Source organism: Oreochromis niloticus, linkage group LG6 (genome assembly GCF_001858045.2).
Source record: "Oreochromis niloticus isolate F11D_XX linkage group LG6, O_niloticus_UMD_NMBU, whole genome shotgun sequence".
Lineage (NCBI taxonomy): Eukaryota > Metazoa > Chordata > Actinopteri > Cichliformes > Cichlidae > Oreochromis > Oreochromis niloticus.
In genome coordinates, this window is record NC_031971.2 from 29,205,717 (window position 1) to 29,230,478 (window position 24,762).

General features: G+C 37.3%; 1 protein-coding gene across 2 annotated transcripts in view; it reads left to right on the top strand.

The window, feature by feature from the left end:
- LOC100704890 (zeta-sarcoglycan) overlaps positions 1–24,762 on the top strand; it is a 325,170-nt gene that overhangs the window by 234,365 nt on the left and 66,043 nt on the right. For both annotated transcript variants that reach the window (XM_005454752.4, XM_005454753.4), the window contains exon 4: positions 12,219–12,306. In XM_005454752.4, coding sequence (XP_005454809.1) covers positions 12,219–12,306 — 88 coding nt within the window. The remainder of the gene's footprint in view (positions 1–12,218; positions 12,307–24,762) is intronic.

The window sequence follows — 24,762 nt, forward strand, 5'->3', positions numbered from 1 at the left end:
TATGGCATTAAACACACACTCACACTCATATACACACACATTCTTGCAGTATGAAGACACACAGATTAGATTTAATTACCAGTGTGCAGATCACTGGTACAATGTGGATCATCCCAAATTACATACTGTACTATGGCTGCATGTGCGTGCGTGTAACATTAATGTGAGTACAAAAGTATGTGCTAACTTAGCTGAAGTGGCAGGCAGCTATTACTGAAGCACACAAATTCCCAGAAGCTAATATTCAACCAAATACCTGTGTTTTCAGTTTAAAATGGGCAAATTCCCCCACCCACAGGCTTAAAAGGCAGCTTTCTGCTCTGCACTGGAGCATAGGCAGCTCTAGTCAGTTGGAATTCATTGATGTTACAACTGTGACCCAGTTTCCCAGCAAAAGCAGAATACAAAAGTAAATAAAAACTTTTGTCTCACTTGTGCAGAATAGCCCATTGTCCACCGGTGAATCTGCATACTCTTCATAATCAAACTGAATATTGTTCCATGGAATTCAACGACGTGTTCACATTAGGCAAGTTCTCTGCAGGTCTGGTTTTGCTCTTAGACAGAAGTAAATATCATTCATGCAAGCTATGTAAGCTATGCTTATTATACACCACTGTGACGCCTTTATTCCATAGCTAAATAGGTCGTGAGCTGCCTATAGCAGCACCAAGTGCCAAAGTGAGTGGCCGACCCATTTAATCTTAAAACCACTATAGTAGCATGCTTTTTTTCTATGTGCAAGAAGGAGAATAAAGTTAATAATATTTTGCTAAGACCTTCTGGAAATTATAGGTGGCAAATTTCCTGTCATGATAAAAAACAGCCTCAGGCTGAGTAATGCATTTACAAATGCATGGGCAGAAACCTTAACGTAAACTGAAGGAACAGCAGTTAATGCTTAAGGTCTAGTGAATAAATTCAAGAAAATAAATAAATTCAAGATTTTCAGACTCTGCTGTGTCTTTTCCCTGCCGTCAAAGCAGTAAAACTTCTTTTTTGCTGTTTTGTTGTTTTAGCGATTGTTGGTTTGTTGCAGTTCTCCAGTATTTGTTAGATGAGGGAGTATGTGTGCAGTTTTCCTGAAGTCTGTTCGCCAGGTGATTTATCTAAGCTGGTTTTATCTACTATTCATTTCTTATGTGATCTTTCCATACTGCCCCCAAAAATTCTTAACGTGTAGTATCGATGCTGTCAACAATTTCTTGTTTGTGCTTTTAGCAAAGTATATACATAAAAAATGTAAACGTTCTGAGGAACTTCAGACAACCTTTCAGAAAAGACTGAATATATACATAATCAAATAGATATAACAGAATTGCACACTGAATGGGGAAAGGTTATGGCCAACCATATATGTCTCATTTGAAGCAGGTCTAATCCAATTCCCAGAATAGCTGCAGTCTTTCTTTTCGACTCTGCCGACGTCAGTGCTTAGATAGATTTCTTAAGGTAATTTAAGTTACTTTAGATTTAATTTTAGGAATGAAGACGTAGATAGACTGACAGACTGACAGACTGACAGATATCCAAGCAGGGAATGATTAGGCTGTTTAGTCAACTTTATTTAACTTCAGTTGTTGTTATCAAGAGGAAAATGCCTTCACCACTTTGACAGTCTCATGTTTCTTTCCTACAACACTAAAAGCAGTGGTATTGAGATATGTTTCCCATTTCGATGTCACATATTGTTCCTTCTGGTAAAATCATGAAAGATTAAAGTTGGCCTGACATACTGATCCGCTTTCTCTGGAGCCAGCGCAGTGACATAGCAATAGATCTGCCACTAAGAGAATCCCTGTGCTGTACTCAAATGCCAAACTGGTACAACTGAGGTGATAACTGAAGAGCCTGTTTTCCCTTAAGATGTTGGAACTTGGCAGAACTGTAAAACAGGAAAGCCAATTATCATAGCAAAACAATGGAAAAATTCTATGAGTGTGAGGCTCTAAAGATGGCATTTGGGAAATTCAGTATTCCAGCCAACAATACCTTGTCTGAAATTAAACTGGTGATTCATAGCTTAGCCAGAGGATTGTTCCATATGCAACAAACCTGAATTCTGAAATCACAACACATTGGAGAATAAGGGTATTTGGAAATTAACATTAAGTACTAGTCACATCTGGAACAAATGCACTACTGCTAATATTGTTTATTGTAATATTTTTACCCTAAAACCCCTAGGTCCATGATCACTATTGATCACGACCAATTATTTCTATATGACAGAGAATTACTTGAAAACACTTGATTACACATAAAACTATCATTGGCAAACATAAAGTATCAAAATGCAGGTGGTGTGTTGACAAAGCAACTGGTAAACATAATATGATTTCTCAGAGACACTAGTATGAAAGTGTTGGTTAGCCTGTTCCTGTTGCAGTTGTTGCCTGTTTTATTAAACTTGATGCGATGTCTCCTCTGCATCATCAAGGCTTTCCTTCCTAACGTGCTAAAGGTATTATTAAAAAGTTTTTCACACTGCTCCTCTCCTTCTCTACACATATGATGGCCAAGGTGGTCAGTAAGAGAAAACTTCTGTTACAATGATAAATCACAGACATTTATCTGTTTGCTAGTTGTAGCTCTGTTTCCACACAAGGCAAAGCTCCTAACTAATCTAAGAGCTGTGAAAGCAGAGCCAACTGCAGTCTGTCTAGCATCAGTCTCCGGCCAAAGAACTGAGGTTTGTCCACAATACACATGTACAGGCACCCTAAAAAAGCTGCTGGCAGGTTCTAGCCATTGTTAATGTGGGACTGACAAACTTGTGAAATGGAGATATGCTGCAGTTTCCAGTGGGATCCAAAGGAAGCGTGCTTCATGCAAAAATAGGAATGGATGCAAACAAGCAAAAAGCTTTATGACAGAACACTGTTTGAGATGAAAGGAGGGGTATCAGGTTACTTTGGTGTATTTTAATTGATATCTATTTTTAGGTTTGACTAAGTAAGCACTGCTTGTCCTGACAGAAAGCCAGTGATAAACGGTAATGCATAAACAGTTGTTAAGACATACAGGACAACTGCTGGTTAGGTTTCCAAAAAGATAAAGACCCAGATTAGTGTGTGTGATAGGCTGTAGAGTAAAAGTATATAAACCAAAAACTTATAGGCAGACCTAATATAAAGAGAGCAAAGACTTAAACTAGAGAGAGGGATAGAGAGGGACGACTTCAACTGTTAGGACGGGATTTCATGCAGTCTTATCTATCCATTCATCCATCCATCTATCCATCCACATGGAAGTTATGTACAATCTCTGATGTACTTAAAATTATTCAGTTCTTTATTTTTTTTTAAATCTCTGTTTAGATGTCAAAGAGTAGTGATTGCAGAGTCACAGTGTGAAGAAAATAAAGACAAGAAACAAAGTAACACAACAAAGGGAATTAAAAGTAAGGGCTAAACATTACATAGAGATCAAGGCAATATATATCAAAGAAAATAAAACAGGAAATGAACTTGACACAGACAGAGGGAAAAACACAGAGACGAGACTAGGACATGAAAGGGAACCAACATCGTCAAACAAGAAACCAAGAACTAGAACTATAGTTCCTGAAGCACTAGGAAATACTGAACTCAGAACAATATAATACAGAGCATGAACTTACATGATAAAAAAGCCCCCCCCCAAAAAAATCAAAATGCCAGGTCAACGGCCTGGATCATGACAAAAGCAGCACAATGTGGCACTGTATTTGTATTTTTTATTTTATTTTATTTTTTATGGTGCACTGACAAAAAACAAAAAGCATAGATAACATAGTGCTATTAGCCTATGCTAAAGTGCAAATAGTAGTTTAGTATCTACTCCAATTGCAGTTTGTCAAAAATAAATGAATAAATAATCATAACCTCCACAGGTTTGCTATGTTTCAACAGCATATGTTGCAAGGAGATGGTCTTCATAAATGAGTGATTAAAATAGAATAAAACTGAGTACTGTGTACTCTGAAGGTTTGCAGTGCTATATGTTAGATTTAATTTTTGTAAGTTGTTATGATAATCAGATTGTATTTTTAACCCAGAGTCATTTTATATTCATTAAACTATTGAGTGACTCCTCATGCCCTCTGGATCAAGTCATTGTAATCCTGGAGGAACCTACTTCCTTTAGGATAAAAATGTTTTGTCATTTGTTCTGATTTGCACTTACCTGTAAGGAGGCAGTTATAATGAACAAATTAAGTCCAAGTCACTCTTGCATCTCTGTGGTACTTAGATGGCAGGCAGGAATTAGTATGAACGTGATGTGTCACATAATGACACATTGTATTCAGTGCATGTTACTAAAAAATAAATGATTTCCAACAGGTTTTTTTTTTTTTTTTGAGTCCACGGGTTGGAACTATATTCTGTCCTTTTTGTCATAGTCATATCTTATATCTCCTCAGTACGTAAATTCCCACTTGTCGCTCTCACACTCTCCTCTCATCTCTGTAAACCATTCCCATGTCCCATTTTATTCAATGTTTTGCCATCAAGAGAATCCACTTCATCTCTCTTATGTCCCACCCTTGTAAACCATTCCCAGTAATTATGAAGGCAGCACTCGACTGGGGATTTCATCACATGGCTCAGAGCTCTGAGGAGAGGCCAACATCAGGAAATCCCTGTCACAGCAATGAGACACTAACAAACCACAAGATATACTGAACTGCTAGAAAATGAGCTAAAAAGCCCAGAGGAGCTCTGATTAAAACCTCAGTTTGGAAATGAAATGCAAGCACAAAGGTTGCCCCACTAAAGGATGTTAGAGATGGGGTTTGAAAAAACAATTATTTTCCTTGCTTGATTGTCTTCATGCAAAGAGTGATAAAATTGCATGAAATTTGCACGGCTAAACAAGCTTAGTGATTTATCATTTTGCAGCCAAAGAGCTAATTGTTACACTTAATTGGTTTTTAGCACAGAATAAATTATACAAATCCTATAAGATAAACACTCTAAAACTTTGGTCCATTGGAAAAAAAGTTCTGAAACATCTTGGAAATTCTGCCTGATTCCTTCTTCAAAGCTTTTCTAAGCGGACAAAGAATTGGACAGCATTTTTCTTGTACTGTTTAAAAGGCTTGGGTCTTTATAGAAAATAGGAACATGAAAATTCCCACCAGCCTCAAGCCCCCAGTGAATCAGAGTATTAAATTTGAAGCAGCCATATCCTTCCAACACTGCTTCTCTAGGGTAAGTAGGAAAGGCCTAGCATACATTATTCAGTGGTTATTACTATAGGATTGTGGTGTCGAGCAGGATAAAAGTAAGTACTGAGGGTAAAGTGAAAGACATTTAACTCACTGGTCACTTTGGAACAGATGGATTTACAAATTTCATTCTCTGACTGCATACATCAGTGACTGGAAAAACAAAACTATCCAGCTACAGACAGCGGTGGTGCTATTACTTACTTTCACATGAGGTTCAGTTATGTGCAATTTACTGTTTGCACATTAGGCTCGAAATGGATAACCTTGAGGCAAAGGATAAACCAGCAATGATAACTGATATACATTTGCAGTAAACCTGCCGCCTGTAGGCTACTCATATACCAGAGATGTAAGTATTTATTTCTGGTAGCTGCTACCTGATCCTGTCTGGCTTTGATGGAATGGATTGTCCTGACTTTGCAGGGGTGACGGGGTTAAACAGAAGCGTCTGTGTGGCCATTAAAGGAAAAAAAAATGGACTCTCTCGCTTGCTCTCTCCCGCTCTCTCTCTGTCTCTCTCACACACGCACACATATATATAAAGCAGAACTCTCTCACACACACATGCACACACATCCATGGGTTTAGCACAAATGAAAAGGGATCTGTTATGATCCCTTGGAGAATTGAGTTGAACAGGGACAGAAAGGAAACCACAAGAGGAAAGACGGATACCAGAGGAATGAAATAGATGTAATGATTGGTATGAAATCTTCAATTAATTTTTTAATACAGTTTCATTCCTGAGATTGCTGTGCAGAATCTATGACTCTGCAGAACCAAGCTTAAACCCAGGTATTGGAAACTACCAAAGTACGAGTCCTGTAAGAGTGAAAAGTCAAATCGGGGAGTAGCCATATTATATTGTTTTCAGTAAAAGGTATTCAGAGACTGCAAGTCCGTGTTTAAGTGTGTATCTGTGTGTGCCACTGAAGGTCTAAGAAACTGACCCTGATCAATAATCTATTAGCACCAACACATGTCTGTGTAGGCAGGCATAAATGCATGCAAGCAAACAACAGAAATAGAAATATTAGAAATATTCATGGACACAATATAAAATATATTGTCTCACACATTACACACACACTGTGCACTGCTTCCGCATATTGACTCGGGCAAAAGGCAGTCACCGTCACCACCTGCATACTTTTACAAACAAAAACTTGTACAGAGTAAACTTATTTCTCTTTCACCTCAAGTATTTGAACCACAGGAGAATATTTCATGGTGAATGGAGCATTGCAACTTTATCTTCTCTGCTCTCCTCAGTACCTCTATCCTCTGCACTTATCGTTCCTCTTTTCCTGTCCTCAAGCATTCCACAGGACACAGCACTTGGGGGAGAATTTACTTATATGGCCATGATGTAGCCAAACACATTTGTTACTACTGATATGGATGTTCTGCATGTCTCCCTAAATGAGATCTCTGAATTAGGTTCTCAAAGCCTGTTAATGTTTGAATATAAATGGCATACTTTATTATGAGTGAATAAATGCCTTGGTTGTCAGGGCATACAGTTCTACAGACCAATGTGGAGAGCAAAAAAAAGAAAAGAAAATAATAAACCTGAAATAAACATTATGATCACTATTTGTTTTAAGAAAGCTCCAGTTTGTAATGCAGTATTGTAAAAGTGGTACATCTAACTTTAGTATCCTGAAGTATTTCTTTCGCAGCTGGCATTTATTTTCCTTGAGCTGTGTGACTTTGTTGACTGGTCGCTTAAGCACCATACATTATCATGAAGAAGCAGAAAGCAGAGGGCTGACGTAGCGACTTCAGTTTATAGATCTATTTGGTGTGTCTATCTCTAAAACAGATGCTCTGTGGTTTACCCTACTCTGCCTCCCATCTCTATCTTTCTCCCACTCTTCTTTTTCTCTCGTTGCTCTTTGTAAGATTTATCACTCTGCAACCCTGGAGCCGGGAGGTCCCTGCGTACACCTCTTGTCCCTCTGTACCCGTCCCTCTTCGTCCCACCCTCCTCCCCTTTTAATCAGTGTTCTTGAGGCCCGCCCTTCAGCCTTTCTCACGTTTTCTTAATTTTTCTTTGTCTCTCTGTGGTGAGTAATTACCTGCTTTGTGCATGCTAGTCTTGCAATGAAACCTGGTGACACAGTTGCTGTGTTTCATTTTGGATACGTCCGCACTTGCTATTTTAAGTGCATTAGTGCATTCACGGTAGACGCATTGCTCTGTGAGTACACAAATAGTATGCTTATCATAACAGTAAATCAGATGTGAGTAGAATGCTATACACTTCTTGACCCGAAAACTTCAATAGTGACTGAGCTGTAGTCACGAAAGTTAATTTCCCATTGATTCTCCTCATGGACATTTCAGAAAATTCTCATGTAAATGAGACAACTATCTATGAGGTTAATAAAAGCAATGAAGAAATTTGCTTTAAAAAAAACCTGTCATTCCTTTTGACAGTGATGGAACTGCTCATCCCATAATGCATTGCAATTCCCAGATTCCACAGCAAAGGACTTCTAACTTTCTCAGATTTAATCTGTTTCATAATATTAATAGTATAGCCTAGTCCTCAGTGTGGTACAGTGCTCCATTCCTGACTTAATCACTCTCATAACTAATAGCAAGTTTTCTTTGGATGGTTACAAGATTATGGTGGATTATCAAAATCCAAATAGAGAATTTGACTTACATAACCATCTCTTGAGCTCTATAGTCACCATTCTGGGTACTCTACTAAAGGTAGAACTGCTAATTTTTAATTGGCTCAATCTCATGCTTGTCTTGAGATTTAAACGGATTACACAGAACTCACACCTTTAGATAAAAGTCTTGTAACGAACGCTGGTGACCAGTTAAATAGATGATAAGGCTTATGAATGGACATTAAGAAGCTTGAACATATTCAGTCCAAATACCCAGTGTACACTCAAGGGCACTGCTAGTTTATTGTGTCTTGTTATATGGCTGTGGGAACAGAAAACAGCACATTAGCACTGCATGCCACCAAGCACATTACTTATTTAATAGTCTATGCTAGATAACTGAATTAAGGTTGAAAGAGGAATTGGGGAACCCCCACAGGCATTTTATCATACAGTGTTTGATTAGTATTGTGTTTAGCCCTGAACGATTTACTATATACTTGACTTAACTGATAAATTAAAACAACTTTGTAATTTTAACCCCATCAACAACAAAGCTTTAGAGGACATTTATAATGAAAAGGTTCCACACATATCAGTAGAGAGACAAAAAACGTTCTACTATATTGAGATCTCAGTTTTCCATAAATGGGTTTCCTCATATGTTGTATCACATTCAAAAAGTAACATCTTTAATTCCTATAGGTTTGAGTATGAGGGGGTATTGCAGGAGAGGCAGTCACTTGGACAGTCGGAGAGACAAAAAGGCGAATCTAGCTGACCAGAGACAAGAGAGATTAAAGCTTTCTTATTAGCATGACAGCCAGAAGTGTCGCCTGTTCAGCATACATCCATAGCCATTTACAGTCAGTCTGTTAGTGAGACAGGCAATCAGCAAGACAGTCAGGAGAGCTAAAAGCTGTTATGATGCCGACGGCAAAGATGAATCAGTCAAATGCATCTTGTATGAGGCTTGACTATATTACTATTGAAACAGCTAATGTATGAAGTTAGACAGCTTGTGAGACCAATCATAAGAGACAGATAGGAGAGTTGAAAGCTGGAGCGATAACTAAATAAAAATCACTTTTGAACCATGTGTCCTGACCAGACTAGTCAGGCAGTCAGTGACATACCAATGAACGAGGAGAGCTGAGAGCTGTTTTTAGGACCCATCTGTAGTGGGGGCTGGAGGCTGTGATGATGAGCCACCCGTCTACAGCTTATTATTACCTGACTAATTACATTGGCTACCTCAGGCTGGCAGCCCTATGCCTGTATCCATAATCAAAGCAAAAATTAAACTATTAACTTAATTAATGGTGCGGTGGTGTATGTTGTGTCAGCTCACAAGAGAGAGTATGGTGCTTGTGACTGTATGTGTTCCTCAGTGCATAGTTTGCATTATGCGAAAAGATTTATGAGTGAGGCGTTAACAACAAAACCAGAGGGACAATAATGGATGAACAACACAAAGCATATGTGAGATATGTATGATTATTTTCACGCTATACCTTTGCACTAGTACTGGTGGATTTGTTTTCTATGCATTTGATACGATACATATTGTTTTTCCTTTTATTTATATGTTTTTCTTGCTACACTGGTGTAAGGGTTCAGTGTTGCTCCACCCAAAATGTGTCCTCTGAATAAATTAGTGAACCACAACAATGTCTTTAAATTTTAAAAGGACAATCTGACAACCATAGCTAATTTACTTCACTAAAATAAAGTTTGTTACTTATTATTGTTTCATTGTAAACTTTTTTCCCTAAAATTAGTTTTAAAAGCACTAGTTTTATATGTGTGTATACGTGTGTGCGTGTGTAACTCTGTGGTAACTTGCAAAGTGTGAAAAGAACAAAATTTCTCTCAGGATAAATGTGTGTATTTTTCCATATAAGCAAGACTAAATTTATATATTTATTTGTATATTGCTAGAGGCCTAGCTGGTATTTAAAGGAGCCAGTTTTTGCATATAATTGTCCTTTATACTGTTCAGGCTACCAGTGGCGCTTTCTTGTTCTGGGTAAATTAGAGCTAGGTTGATCAGTGTTAGGTGTCACTGCTAGCAAGGAGACAAACAGCTCTTATTGTTTGCTGTTTGTGTGCTTTTGTGGCATAGTTTTGGGGCAATAGGCAAAGCTGAACATCACCAAGTGGTAACTTAATTAGTATTCATACTAAATGTGATCGCTGAAACTGAGCTTTTTCTTAAACTTGATCTGCAGCACTCCCTTAGTAGCTTTAAGCGAAGCAAACAGTAACAGCAGGTACAGTATTTATAAAGCAGCTGCCATGGGCCTTTAATTATCTGAAGACTGCGTCTGTAGAGCGTTCTTCAGATGGTAGGAACATGCTCTGAACTAGTACAGTGGGCGCTATGGGTAGATAATACATTGTAAAAATGTTGCCTTTATTTTTCTACAGTGATAATAAAGGCTGCACACTGGGGTATTGTGTGTCAAATGAGTGAATAAAAGATCTTACTTTAATAGAATTAGAAATGCAAGTGACAAAAAGCTTTTGATTTCCAGTCTTTGATTACTGCTAATGTCTTTTAGGGGGAACTGACAATTTTCTCATCAAGAAGGACAAGCCAGTATTGTTACTTTTTCATACATCGTGGGCAACATTCAGCTGTCGTATAAACCCGTTAGCAACTGTTTAACATGTAGTCATTATTTGGAAACCTTATATCCACAGATTTGTTTATAAACGCTTAATAGAATAAGACTTCCCATCGATGGTTGCGCTTTAAAATGACAGAGTCCTGCGCTAACACAATAAGACCAGGCATGTTCGTGCACACCGCCCATTGAGCTGGAATGATTCAAGGCATATTACATCTGTCATACTTTTCAAAGCACCCTTCGCTTTTAACAGAGTGGAAAGATAATACAGTGAAGCCTATCACACGCCCCGTTGAAAATAATTAATCCAGCGTACATGTGTTAGGAAATAGAAGAGAGATGCATTGCACAATAAACTGAGTGGAGCACTCATTTGTTGTTTGGCAAATTTGTTACCCGAGTCTGTATGAGTGGATTATGTGTGTCTGCGTACACATGCACACAAGCTGGAGTGCTTTGAACTGCACCTAAGTGCCCGTTCAGGTGTTAATGTTTGCATGTGTTCGCATCTAGAATCTGCATTTATCAAAGTGTGTATGTGAGGTGTACAGTCACACGCAAACGCTGTTTGTGTATGTGTAAGGCTGTTGTATGTGTTTGTGTGTCTGTTCATAACTTTGTGTACCCATAACACTTATGTTCATGCAGCGGTTCATGTTTGCATTCGTGACTCCCAGGAGCCCCTGATGCTCTAAAATAGAACACAGACAGGTGTTCTATAACACTGTAACAGACATATTAGAAATTTGGTCTTCACTTGCATAAGCAGACCACAAAACAATAAATATCCATCCATAACAAATAGCACAAATAGAATGGGTGGGTGAATGAGGGAGATTCAGTCAGAAGAGGATGGAAAGGGGGGGGATTTTTTTCTCCCCATTTCAACGGATCAACGACTTTCCAATTTTAACACAATAATCATTTGGAATTCAGACCAGAATGCAGCAAGATATTAATTTGGGGAAATCAACAGAGAAATTGGGTCACCTGTGAGCTATTCATTTCATGCAGCCAAAACAAATAAGCAATTTAAAGGGTAAGAGTGAGAGACGCAGGGAAGAGGAAGAGAATAAAAAAAGAAAATGATGCAAGTGCAGAGATATAATGAAAGAGGTGGAAACTTGGTTAAGTATATAAGTGGGAAGAGTCAGCAGACTGCGAAGGGCTGGGAGCGACGGCCGAGGTGGCTCTGAGAGAAGGACACAGAGAGAGAGCGATGTTAGATTGTTTTTGTAAGCCAATGAAAATGGCAGACATCAGGTTTGCATTCATTGCAACACATACCCACTCAATGTAAACCAAAGTCGTCAGCGCGTGGCCCAGTCAGACTTTAGAAGAGGAAAGCAGAGGTCAGGGTCACAGCTGTATTTATATCATTTAGGTTGAGAATAATTGGCTTTTCGCAGACATACACACAATTCAAAACAAGCAAACACAATCACAGATGGATGCCATTTTGAATGGATTATGTAAATTGAATGCAAAGTGTCTGGTGCTGGCAGAGAGGAGAGGGAGTCAAAAGTGAACTGTGACAGTTGATACAAGTTATGACAGTACTGGCTGGTTGGTTGAAAGGTGTCTAGAGAAGCAAGAGCCCACAAGGCACAGACAGAAAGTAAAGTAAATAGGTGTAAATGAAAACTATGAAGCTATTTTGGTATTCGTGGTTATGTTTGTGATAGTCCAATATATCTACATTTGGATGTTCTTTTAATCATCTCTCTCTCCTCTTCTCTATAGGACAGTCCACTGATCCTCCAGTCAGACAGAAATGTGACTGTCAATGCTCGGAATGAACAGGGACAGCTCACTGGTCAGCTAACTGTGGGTAAGACATACAAGATTTTCTCTTTAAACAACCTCCAAACCAGATCATTTCTCTAAGACACTTACATAGTTTACATTATTTGTACTTGAATTCCTAAATACATTCCACTGCTTTCTGTTTTGCAAACCGAATGCTATCTGTTTCCATTAGCGTATTTCACTGAGGCCGAGAGCCGGGCTTTTTGGGCTTTTGTCTTGACTATATCATCTTTCCAAGCTCTTATTGAATTAGTAAATGTCCTACAGAATACAGAACACAAAGGACATGTAGTCTATATAGCATGTTTTAGAGGACTCACTAAAAAGGTCATGAATGAAAAGCTGTGGGAAACTATACCCATAAAGCAATAAGTTAATACATAAAGATCAACTCTGTGATGAATATGCTTTTTGAATTTATTTTCTGGTCTGGATGTCATATTTATCTTTCTGTGGTTGACCAGTGTAGGGAGGTCAACGTCAATGTAATTTCCAAAAAAGAAAAAACAACATGATTAAATTAAAAGAATTTTTTTAGCTAGTTGGTCTCCAAAGTTTGTAATGCTGATTCTTTTAAAAGTAAAAATCTGACTGAAGGTCCTGCTACTTGCCATATAAATTCCCCAGTCTTTCATTGTGTGTTGTGTGACTTTTCAGTTTAATACTGACCCAATGTGAGATTCCAGTGTCTTTAACCCCATGGCATTTTTTATCCCCTAAAACTTAGAATAAGCGTAGGTAACCCTGTTCCGTGCCTTTGATTGGGTCTGATTGGTTTAAATGAAATGTTTGTTGAGTCTGGCTGTGCACTGATTCCAAAATATAATCTAATGTAAGATATGATTGGCACCATTTTCATGCTTATCTAGGATGTAGCTGACATCATGTTTTGATATGCAACTGTGTTTCTAAAAAAAAGATAGTGTTTTGTGATAACTATGTGTGTCCTCATTTTACATGTGATACACATTCAAAAACAGAAGACTGAGAAAGTTGTTGCTAAGATATGGACAGCATGTCTCTTTGGTAAAAGCTAAACCTGCTGCTGCAGTCTAGACCAGTCAGCCACTGAAAATATTTGGCACACAATTAAATTAAAAATAGATCACAGAAGGCCCTGGTCAGTTTTTTATGTTATTATTTATGTTATTACAATTCATTGTTTTCTGTTCTTCTAATATACAATTTTTTTGGAAAGCAAATTATTTTTGTTATACAGTATGGTTCTGGAACATGGAAAACACAGTAGGATCGGTTTTTAATCATTTTTCATTTTGGTTTTGTTCACAATAGATACTTTGTGGCATTTTAAAACTGGATGTGATGACTGGCGCATACGTGCAACCAAAGAATAAACCAAAGTATACTGTGTCCTCTCATGGTAGCGACTTTCAAATGTCACAATGTAGCCAAATCCTAAAAGCAACAATTTCATCATCTGTTGAATCAGATTGAATGACTCAATTCATGAGATCAGTATTATGTTTTGTTTTCTTTCTTTTTTTTAATAAGACCAATAATAGTAAAACTAAAACTTAAACCATAATGACAGAATTCACAGGTCACAGATCATATGAGGTACAGGGAAATTACTTTTAGAATCCCTTCCAAAGTAGCTGTCGGCAAGTCTATATTGGTTCAGTTCTCAGACCTAGAAGACCAGTGTTTTAAAAGCGAGACTTGACTTTGGGTGGTTGGTGGTGATACCAGAATTCAGGTTGCTGCAGACATGAAACATCATTTGTAGTCTGACAGGTGACATAAATGGTATTTTGAGGCAGAAGCTTCTCATTCAAAGTCTTCCATTTGATGTTAATGCAGCATATAGATATTCATCTCCTGTAGGTCGTCCGGGCACTTGCAGTATCTTTATACACAGACTTTCCATTTCTGACACTTCAAGGGCTTGAAATTCCTGACAGATCACCTCCTCCTGTGAAAACTCCCCCTAAAGCTCCCTTCCTCACTAAGAAAAGCATTTTAATGCTTATGTGTGTCTGAATGAGTATCCGTGTGCCTGTCTTTCAGTCAGTAGAATCAGCCAATTTTCAAACTATACAGCTAGAGAACCCACTGCAAATAGCCTGATTAGTGGTCAGGTTTGGTCAGACATGTACTTGTAACCCTCTGTTACACACACTTGTACAGTTAAACTGCAGGTACAGCTTAGAGCACAGGTGTCGAACTCCATGCTTCGAGGGCCGGTGTTCTGCAGGTTTTAGATGTGTCCTTGAACCAACACAGCTGATTTAAATGGCTAAATGAGCTCCTCAACATGTCTTGAAGTTCTCCAGAGGCCTGGTAATGAACTAATCATTTGATTCAGGTGTGTCAACCCAGGGTGAGATCTAAAACTTGCATGACACCAGCCCACGAGGCCTGGAGTTCGACACCCCTGGCTTAGAGCTTCGAATGCTTAAACACAGGGCACATACCAGTAGGAGTTCTAGCAGTAACCACATAACAAAAAAAAAAAACCCTATAGATATGACCACATTTTAAAGTTCTCACAGACTGACTAATAACATAAGAGGGGACAGAATGACTCTTCTTGAGGAGCTTCTTCTGTCTAGCAGCACAATCGTTTGGTCTCATCCTGCTGCTTCTTCTGTGTTGATTCATCACCAGCATTAACACAAAACACACGAATACGAAAACAAACACTCATCCTCTCCTCATTTTCTTTTCACTCTCTTCATATGGATTCTCAGCAGTTCTCAAAGTAAGGCGGTTATTTCCCCTCACCAGAAACTTGTCAAATCTGAAGCACAAAAGTTCCACTTCAGCAGCCTCCTTATTAGTATTCATCACTAAAACTCACCAGAGGAACAGCTTGCTTTAGCTTGTACAAGAGGTACAAGCTCATCATGGTTAGTGGTATGGAAAGGTAAAATGGCCACAAATGTTTGGAGTAGTGCATTAATATCCAGACACAGGTGCACTGACACCTCATTTTATACTGGATTGTTAAATTTCTTGTAATTTAAGCTGCACAGAAGAATGAGAAAAAAACAAAAACTAAGCTCCAAATATTTAAAAATGAATGGATGGCAAGACTGGGATAAATAATAAAAGTCATATATTAGCTCTAGGTGAAAAAAAAATGTGTTGTGATGTTAAAAAAATATTATTTATTCAGGTAGGGCTCATATTATGTAATCAGTTGTATTTTAAATGAGAAATACTGTACAAAACACACAGACCTTCTTCTGCCTTTAACTTGCATCCTCCTGAGGGCTCATCTCTTGATTGAGAAGATCTGAGTACATTTGTTGGCCTTGGGCTTTTCGTCTCCGTTTTATTGCCCTCTTTCTTTCATCCCTCCATCCCCTCTCATCCGCTGTGTTGCTGTCAGCTCGTTAATGTGAGTGAGAACCTGTCATCTCTGTCTTCTCAATGGCCAACCATAAAGATGATGAGTGAACTTGGAGTTTTGAAGCCATACCCTTTCACCCACCTAGGTGATCATGTTCCAGCATTAGAGGCTGTGGAGTGGTGTCTAAACAGCATTCGCTGTGTGGAAGCAGTTGTGCAGCATGAAAGAATATTTCCTATTGCATTGTGAGTGGTTGAGTTAAGTTGAGAATGTGTACATTACTTATATAAAGTAGCACCTTATAATCAGTAAAGAGAAAGTGGTCGTAGTTGGTTGATTGCAAAAAAAGAAGAGCTTATTCTTACATTGTTATATATTGTATAGAACCAAATCCTTTAATTACCCTGTAGTGGTGGTAGTGCGGGACCCATAGAATTGTAAGGCGTGTTAATACACATTAATGGACATCCCACCTCCCAGTCTTATTATTTTTATTGTCTGGGCTTATTACTGTTATTATTATCTTTGCCATTTGCAGTCTGACAGACAGTAAACTCATTTTAATTATTGCCTGCACGAGTGAAGCTCACACAGGCACTTGGGACAGCTTAGGCTTTCTTTGAATGGGATGTGCGGGAAGGGGAGGAGGAGTCTGCAGAATGCACCCACGTTATACTAATGTGGTTGTGTTCTTGTATTTCCAATTAGCAAAAATGGCGAACATATCTACAAACACAGGGACACAGATGAATAATGAATACGTTAGACCAATGCACTACATTGAATGTGAAGAACACATTCATGTTGGACATTTGCAAATAAAATAATGTAGTGTAATTTGTTAATGAGGAAATCAGTAGTATCACTACCTGTTGCATATTCTCCAAGTTGTGTGACTGGACAGAATATTGCCCGTGTGAGTTTGATAAGATGTAGCACAGAGGACGTAGGAGCTTCTTTCCTCTATGTAGTATAGAGGAGTACAATGTAGTATAGAGGACATTTTATGATTCATACAACTTTCAAAATGTTTATAAAGTGTGTGTCATTTGGTACGCAGCCTGCAGAGTGCAGCCAAGTTGCACACTGCAGGCACCTGAACAAAAGGAAACAAGTAAAAGTTATTCTAAACTTTGTTTTTGTTGAAGTGTACAACAATTAAAATGTACAACTCTCTGAAATATTATGCATCGCTCTTAAATGTCTGTTACCTAAATCTTAAACACAAATAAAACACTGCATCTATAATATTGACATCTACATAAACTGGTCAGCTCAATTATTGTTCACAGCACATTTTCCATTTAATTTACCTGTGCATCTGTCTATTGGGAAAGCTGGCATTCATTACAACTTATGTGGGTGTACATTTAGGTTCTGGCTATTGACTTTTCATTTTCCTACAGGTGTTGTGCTGATAATAAATGTGCTGTTTGATGCAAAGGTACTGATAGCGCTCATTACCAATGTGGCTACATATGTCTGTAGCTCTCTCTCGCTCTCTCTCTCTCTATACATATTAATGCTAATATTCTTGCTGCTCTTATTGCTAATATTCTTATTCAGTCACAGTTAGTCTTGGGTGAAGAAAAATCTGTGATTTAGAAAAAGCACATTAAAAACTGTTCTGCAGGTGAAAAGTTGCTTACATGTCCGTTTTTAATCTTGCTAATAAAAAACTTTCAATGTGAGATTTCTTTCTTTCCACCTCCCTTTACATCCTTTAATTCACACACACATCCCTCTTTTATTGCCGTTCTCCTTCCTTTTTCTTGTGTTATTTTTACCTTTCACATTTTAAACATGCATGGACCTCCATCTCATATTAAACCAACGGTTTCCCAACTGACCTTCATCTAAACTCAGACTTGCATTTATCACTTCATTATCTTTACCTTCTTATACTAATTATGTTCCCTTTTATCTTAGCAGAATCACTCTGGCATTTGGCTGAAGTAGCTCAAAAAGTGGCTTATCAAAGCAGTAAAATTAGAGGGCTAAAAGGCAAAGGCCATGCAGAATATTAATGATAATTAACAACTTGTAGTAAAATTGGTGGGAATTTTGTTATAGAAAGTAAATTTTTTTTATGAGTTATTGCACTTAGCTCTGCATTATTGGCCTTACAAATTATATAGCTGTTAAACTTAAAAAAAAGCTTTCATTCTTTTTCAGTAACATGGTGTTTCCATGGCAGTTAAACAGTTGAATGCCAGCTAAAATTGGTTTCTGATTAGTGTGCGGAATGAGAACTTGCAAAGCCTTGCATAAAATTCAATTGTTCCATTACACACAGTCTAATTATGAATCTACATCTTTTCAAATCCCCCTCTGAGAAACAAATGATGTACATAACAATCATATTAAGCAGGGATCATATTATCGGCTAAAGAGAGATCTTCCTGGCTTGGCTGGACGAGAAATGCAAAGATACCAAATAGTCTGTTTCTACATATGACTTTCCCCTCACCCAACCAGCAAAGTTCAGACAGCACGTCTTCCTCATTTTGCTGCAGCTCGAAGATCAAATCAATGGCTATAATGAGGCAATTAAAAATACATAGAGCAGCACATTAACAAACTGTAATACACTTAAGGGACCATCAAGGACTCAATAAAGGCATGGATTTACTGGCATTGTTGTCATTTATCCTTTTGATTGCACTTTAATTGCACAAAGTGTAATTGTCTGCATACAGTTTGGGTTTCAATATGGCAAATATTGTTTTCGTAACTTGCTCATATGTGTAGGCATGCCCTGAGGAATGGATTTAATGGACCATATGAAGTCATTCTTCTGCACCAGTGAATTATGGCCTTCATGCTGTTGGTGGTTGGACACAATAATAAAATAACAGCTATGTTGTATTATAAAGATCAGCGTTCTCTCCTTGCTTCCAGCACTGCAGGATTTAATAATATTTTCCAATTTCAATAAAGACATCTTGAATAGCTTATGATTTTTTTTTATTATAATAAGTTAGTGACAATTTTGGGATTTAATAAAGCCAATTAGTAACCAAAACAATTTAAACTGTTATCCACATGTGCAGCAGTCATGACCCACATAAATATTTGAGCTAAATGAAAAAAATTAAAATGCCTGTCATTTTTTCAGTTATCTTAGGAGTGGTGATTATTATAATATAGATTTTATCCATGGCTAAATGACATACTTTGTGGTTTTGTTTACTCGGGTATGGTAGACATTTCAAAAAATAACAGAAAAATAAAAAGATTTCTACAAAACCCAGACTCGCATCTCACTAACTGCCCGACGGGCCTATAGTCACAACTCTAAGACTCTTTCTGAAAAAGAGAGAGAAAAAAATAGTCTCATGTAATAGTGTATAGTGTTGTTTTATTGGGATGCATTATATTATATGGCACACATTTTTTATTTTGTCCATGTTGTGTAGCTACAACATTATGGGTACTGGAGAATATTTTCCCTGGTAAACTATGCCTTGAAGAGAACATTATAAAAGCTACAAGATTATTTTATTGTTTATGCAGTGGATGGAGCTATACAGCTATAAACAATAAACATTTGTTAGTTCTGGACATTAAAATATCTACAAAAAGCTGCTTGGTGGCATGAACCAAATGAAAAAAGTGTCTCTTTGGGAAATAATTAAAACTTTATATGTGTTATATTTTATAATTGTTTGATGAGCTGGTGTTTAGGAACTATGACATTTATATGTGTTTAATAAGTAAATATGCCATCATCTTGCTTAAAATTAACTGTTCTAATTTTAGCTGGTGTGTGAAATATAATATTAATAAAACTTTTAGTTTGCCAAAAAAAATAAAAAATCAAGGTTCCCACACTTCATTGTAAAATCTTAGCTCTGTTTACATTGGATCAGCCGTCAGTTTGAAATTCTTTACACTAGCTGTGTCAATGTGAATCTGTCTGTGACCATGAGAATCATATATCAACTTCACATTCACGCTATATTTACCTTGATATGTGTTTGATGCCTAAGTCATGAACACATACTTTATAGATTATATCTGAGTTACACATAAGTCTTCAAAAGTAGGCTGTGTGAAGATATGCACTGCTCAGTGTGATGCTTTTACGGTAAACATCACATTTTTTAAAGAATATGAAGTGTAGAGGAATATATACTATACATTTTGTTCACTGAATAATGAGTTCTGTTTTCACACATAGCCTGCCCCAAGCTACTAACATCACTAATTGTGTTAAGCCTGGCAGTAGCTGTTTGGTTGTGTTTGAAGCTTTAAATTATAAAGAAATATGTATAGCTGTGTGGCACAACCTTTGCATGTCTTTTCATCAGCACTTCTACCACTTCATCTTCCCTCCATCCCACAGCCTTGACACCAGAGATCGTGTTGATTAATGTAGATAACAAATGGCACTCATTTATCTCTCCCTCTGTCGCTTTCTCTCCTCTCTTACTATATTAATGACTATAATCAACTCTAAATAAATAATTTGTGTCCCTCCGTGCATGAATCTCATCCTCCCACCTGTAGCAAATTCAGAAGTTGAATTAAAAACTGCTTTGCAGTGCAGTTCCTCCCATTCTCCCTAGTACCCTCCGCATGTTTTCTTTCCAGATTTATCAGTCTGTGTTTGTTCTAAAACATCGAAAAAATACCTCGAAGAGATTTAAGCCGAGCTGTGGCGCACCAGAGGGCCTGTCTTTGTCTTTGGTAGAAACACTTCAAATGATATGGTGACCCTCTTGTTTCCTGCTGTTGCATCATGGTCATGTTGCATGCTGTTTACTTTCAAAGGGCCAAAATAATGCAGCTGCTTTCTATTTCCCCCCCTGCTCTGCCACTTCTATTCTCTCACTCCACAAACACTGTCACATATTACTTTGTATATCTCAAAGTTATTGTGGTTGACTTTCAAGTCAAAAGAAACATTTTTATTTTAACCTATTTCTTTATTTTTGTGTATGCTAACCAAAAGCTGCTTAAAATGCATTAAAAATTTGCAACACTACCGTAATGTGAAAGTAGGTATTAGGAATTTTGTTTTCTTTTTCATTTTTGCAGTCTAACTTGAGGTAATAAAGGAAAGACACGTGGATAGGTTTTGCATTGGTTTGGGACAGATTTGTGCCTCTGTACAAAATACCCAGATTCCCATACACACACATTCCTCTTTCCTTATGACGCTTCTTACATATAACAAACATCAGATGGGAAGAAGGAAAGGCCCTCCAAAAAAGACAAAACGAATCGCATTTCTTTAAATGTTTAAAAAAGTAGAACTCCGCTGACAACCTGTGGAGTAACTTCTATCTGAAGGACTCACAATCTAAAGGAATCTAAAGGAAGGTATATGCCTTGGGTTGCTTCTAAATATGTTGCTTCAGTGTTTCTCTGTTGCTTCCATCATCATCAGTGAGCAATACTAAACAATGGAAACGGAGCACACTAATCACTACTCAACTACTGGCATAATACATACTGAAACACACAAGGACTGCAAAACAAAACCCGATAGTGCTCTAGTCAGTATGTTGCTAGTGACAGAGAACAAGTAAGCAAGGTACATTTTGTCTTCTCACTAGCTGCTATGTTGGGTTTCAAGTAATTTGCAGGTAGGCTTATGTTATCTAACCTATATGGTCAAAAGTATTCGGCTGTGAGGGACATCCCATTCTTAATCCAAAGGGTTTAATATGCTGTCAGTCCACCCTTTGAATCTATGACGACTTCAACTCTTGTGAAAGGTCACGAGGTTTAGGAGTGTGTTTATGGGAAGTTCTGACCATTCTTCCAGAAGTGCATTTGTGTAGGCAGACCTGTTACTGGAGGAGAAGGCCTGTCTCAAAGTCGCTGCTCTAATTCATCTTAAAGGTGTTCTGTCAGGTTGATTTCACACCAGACTTGCTTATCCATGTCTTCATGGACTGTACTTTGTGCACTGGGAACCAGTCATGTTGGAACAGGAAGGGGCTATCCCCAAACTGTTCCCACAATGTTGGGGGGCATGAAATTGTCTGTCCATGCTCTCACACTGCTCTGTATTTTTTTGTTGTCTGCCACTTCGTGACTGAGTTGGTTTACTGTAATTTCCAATTGCTTCCACTTTGTTATAATGCAATTACAGCTGACTGTGGAATATTTAGTATCAAGGAAATTTCACGATTGTATTTGTTGCACAGGTAGCATCCTATCACGGCACTGTGTTGGAATTCAGTGAGACCCTGAGAGTGACTCATTATTTCGCAAATGTAAGCAGACTGCATACCTAGGTGGTTTATTTTATACACCTGTAATTTGAACACCTCAATTCAATGTTTTGGGTAGGGGACTAAATACTTTTAGCAATATAGTGTATGTCTTCTCAGACTATCTGAAGTTCAGCACTGGGGTCTAGAGAAATGCCAACCTAGCCAATCAGTGTGGTTAAATTTTATACTAAAAGGTGAATTATTTTATCACCCTGAGCCTCAGATAAACTAAAAAGAGGTCTCATTAACCACATAACAACAGCAAACAAGAACCCTACTTCTACAAGACCCAACCCTCAGTCATTGAAACTCTAGACTGAGCTGTTGGACAGCATGTTGATTATAGGAGCAATTTATGAGCCCCACAAAAACTCAAAACCAAAGCTCTAAAGTAAATACTATATTATAATATTGAATAAAAGCTACTGTTACCTATAAAACATGATAAAGTTGTTGGCTTGCTCAATTCATTGTAACTCACAAGCAAAAAATACATTATGCTATTCTACTGCTCTATCTGGTATATAGAACATATATATATGTAGCAACAGCACACATCCCCAGGACTGGAAAGTATTCATAACCTTGGTTTTCTGAAAGGCTGGAGGCTTTGTGAGGATCCTTGAACATGAGAATTTCACTTTTTCCTGTCATTCTTCTTCAAGAGCATACAACATATGATATACTACAATTTTTTCAGTGTTTGTGTTGTTTGATGTGTGGACATAATGCAAATTAATTTCCCACTGGGGACAATAAAGACCATTGGAACTATTTGACCACTGAAACTATTCAGCCTATTGATATCTATATTCATTGAAGCATTGGATAAGCAGAAGAAGATGATCAGTTTTGTAATTCAGAACATACACAACACAAGCATCCAACACAAAAAATTGATGTTGCATCTGGCTTAGAAATATTATATAAAATAAATAAGAATGAATATCTGATAACAACTTAAATTTATGTTATTTGTTGGGACTAGTAGAACAGCAGAGACTGGCTGACTGAGTTGTGATGCAGATTTTTTTTTTAAAATCATCAATTATTATTATTATTAAGATTATTTTGTCATCTTCATACATTGGATATATATTCTGTGTAAAATATATCATAATATATAATAGGAAAAAATTATTTATGTAATAAAATGACTATGTAGACAATGATTCATTAATGACCAATATTGAATTAAGTTAAAAACTAAAAAACTAAAAAGTAAACATATTGTAAAGTGTGTGAATAATAGTGCTTAAACGTTATGACTCATATACTTCACATGGACATGGGCATGTGTTCAGTTAGAATTTCTTCCATCTAAACAGATTGAATGCATATTTAATCTTATGGTGTATTTTTGATAGGCGTGTGATGCAATCCTGAAGCATGCCAAGGAACGGTTCTTCTGCATTCAGCATGAAGAGCTGCTTTCAAAACATAGTGCTGCTGTGCCTCGTATCAGTGTTTTTTTCATCAAGAACAACCTACAGAGCACTTTCACAGACACATTCAGTCTTCTCATGATTCTCCTCACCACACTCCTGACAATAACTGAATCCAAGAGGTACTTTTCTGCTTTTGAAAAGGATCAAGACTTTCCTGAGAAAAACCATGACACAGGATCGTCTTAATGCTCCGGCTGTGCTCCCCATGGAGTAGAAACTCGTCAGAGACATGCCTGACTTTAATAAGAAGGTCATCTAAAGCTTTGCCACTGAAAAGGCAAGAAGAGCAAAGTTTCTGTACAAGGAGTCTAAAGAAAAAAAGTTTTCTCTATGTTTTATCCCCAGATTGATTTTTTGTGCATAGTTGTCACCAATTTAATGAAAATAACATATTTAAATTATGAAACAGGAAAAAACTAAAAGAAAAACTCCTCATAGCTTCTATGTTCATTCATATTTGCTCTATGGATAGTTAATATTTAAAAACAAAAAATGGTCATTTGCAAGCATGAGAGACCAGTTAATATTTTTAAATTGCTCATTAATCAAATATTTATTTATTTATTTATATATTATTTACTATACTTCAATTAGATTATAAACATTTTTTAAATATTTCAAAGCAAATATGTAGTGTGTGTCTCTGAAATATTTACTTCTTGCAATAAATCATATTGTGAAATTTGTTGAAATGACTGGTTTACAAAATTACTAGCGGCCATATTGTTGCCATCATGGGTAGCTAAATCATAGCCCTTAAGCAGTAACTATTTGGCTACTTCGTCACAGCCAAGTCAATTTTGTTTCCGTTTTACTGATACTCAAGTATACGTGACATGCAGTGCGTAACACATGGGTAATAATAATAATCCACAACAGTGTCATGTGTGTGTTAGGACTGTTTTGGCAAATCCTAGCTCGCATGTCCAAGCATAACTTCACTTAACAATGGCAGGTGTCACTCATAGCAGCAAAACTGTCAGATAAAAGTAATGTCGACTTTCATTCTATATATTATGGGAATAAAAGTAATTTTGAAGTGTCATTCACTGAAAGAGAAAATGTTAATAAAGCCTGTTCAATGTGATTTACAGCTGAAGAGCAGTAACATTGAAGCTGATAGGACTTAAATGACAAAAAATGGCAACAAAGACACTTTGAAGGTGCTAGAGTATGGTTCATCAAGTGATCACTAGTGTATAAAATGGGTCCCAGAGAGAACCATGACAAGTACCAGCATTTATAAATGACTTTTATGCAACAAGTACTTTAGTAGTGCAAGATGTTTTCCAGTAACTCAGTAAGATGCAGTAATATTGAAGATATTGTTTTCAAAAGCCTTTATTTGTTATTGCTATTATTAAAAAGTTAAAGCCTATGTTTTTAGTTAACAGATGGCAAGAAGTGATGAGTAGAAACATATTTTCTTGGTGGAAGCAATGTAGTTTCACCTGCAAGTATGGAGCTAAATGCACCCTATCACT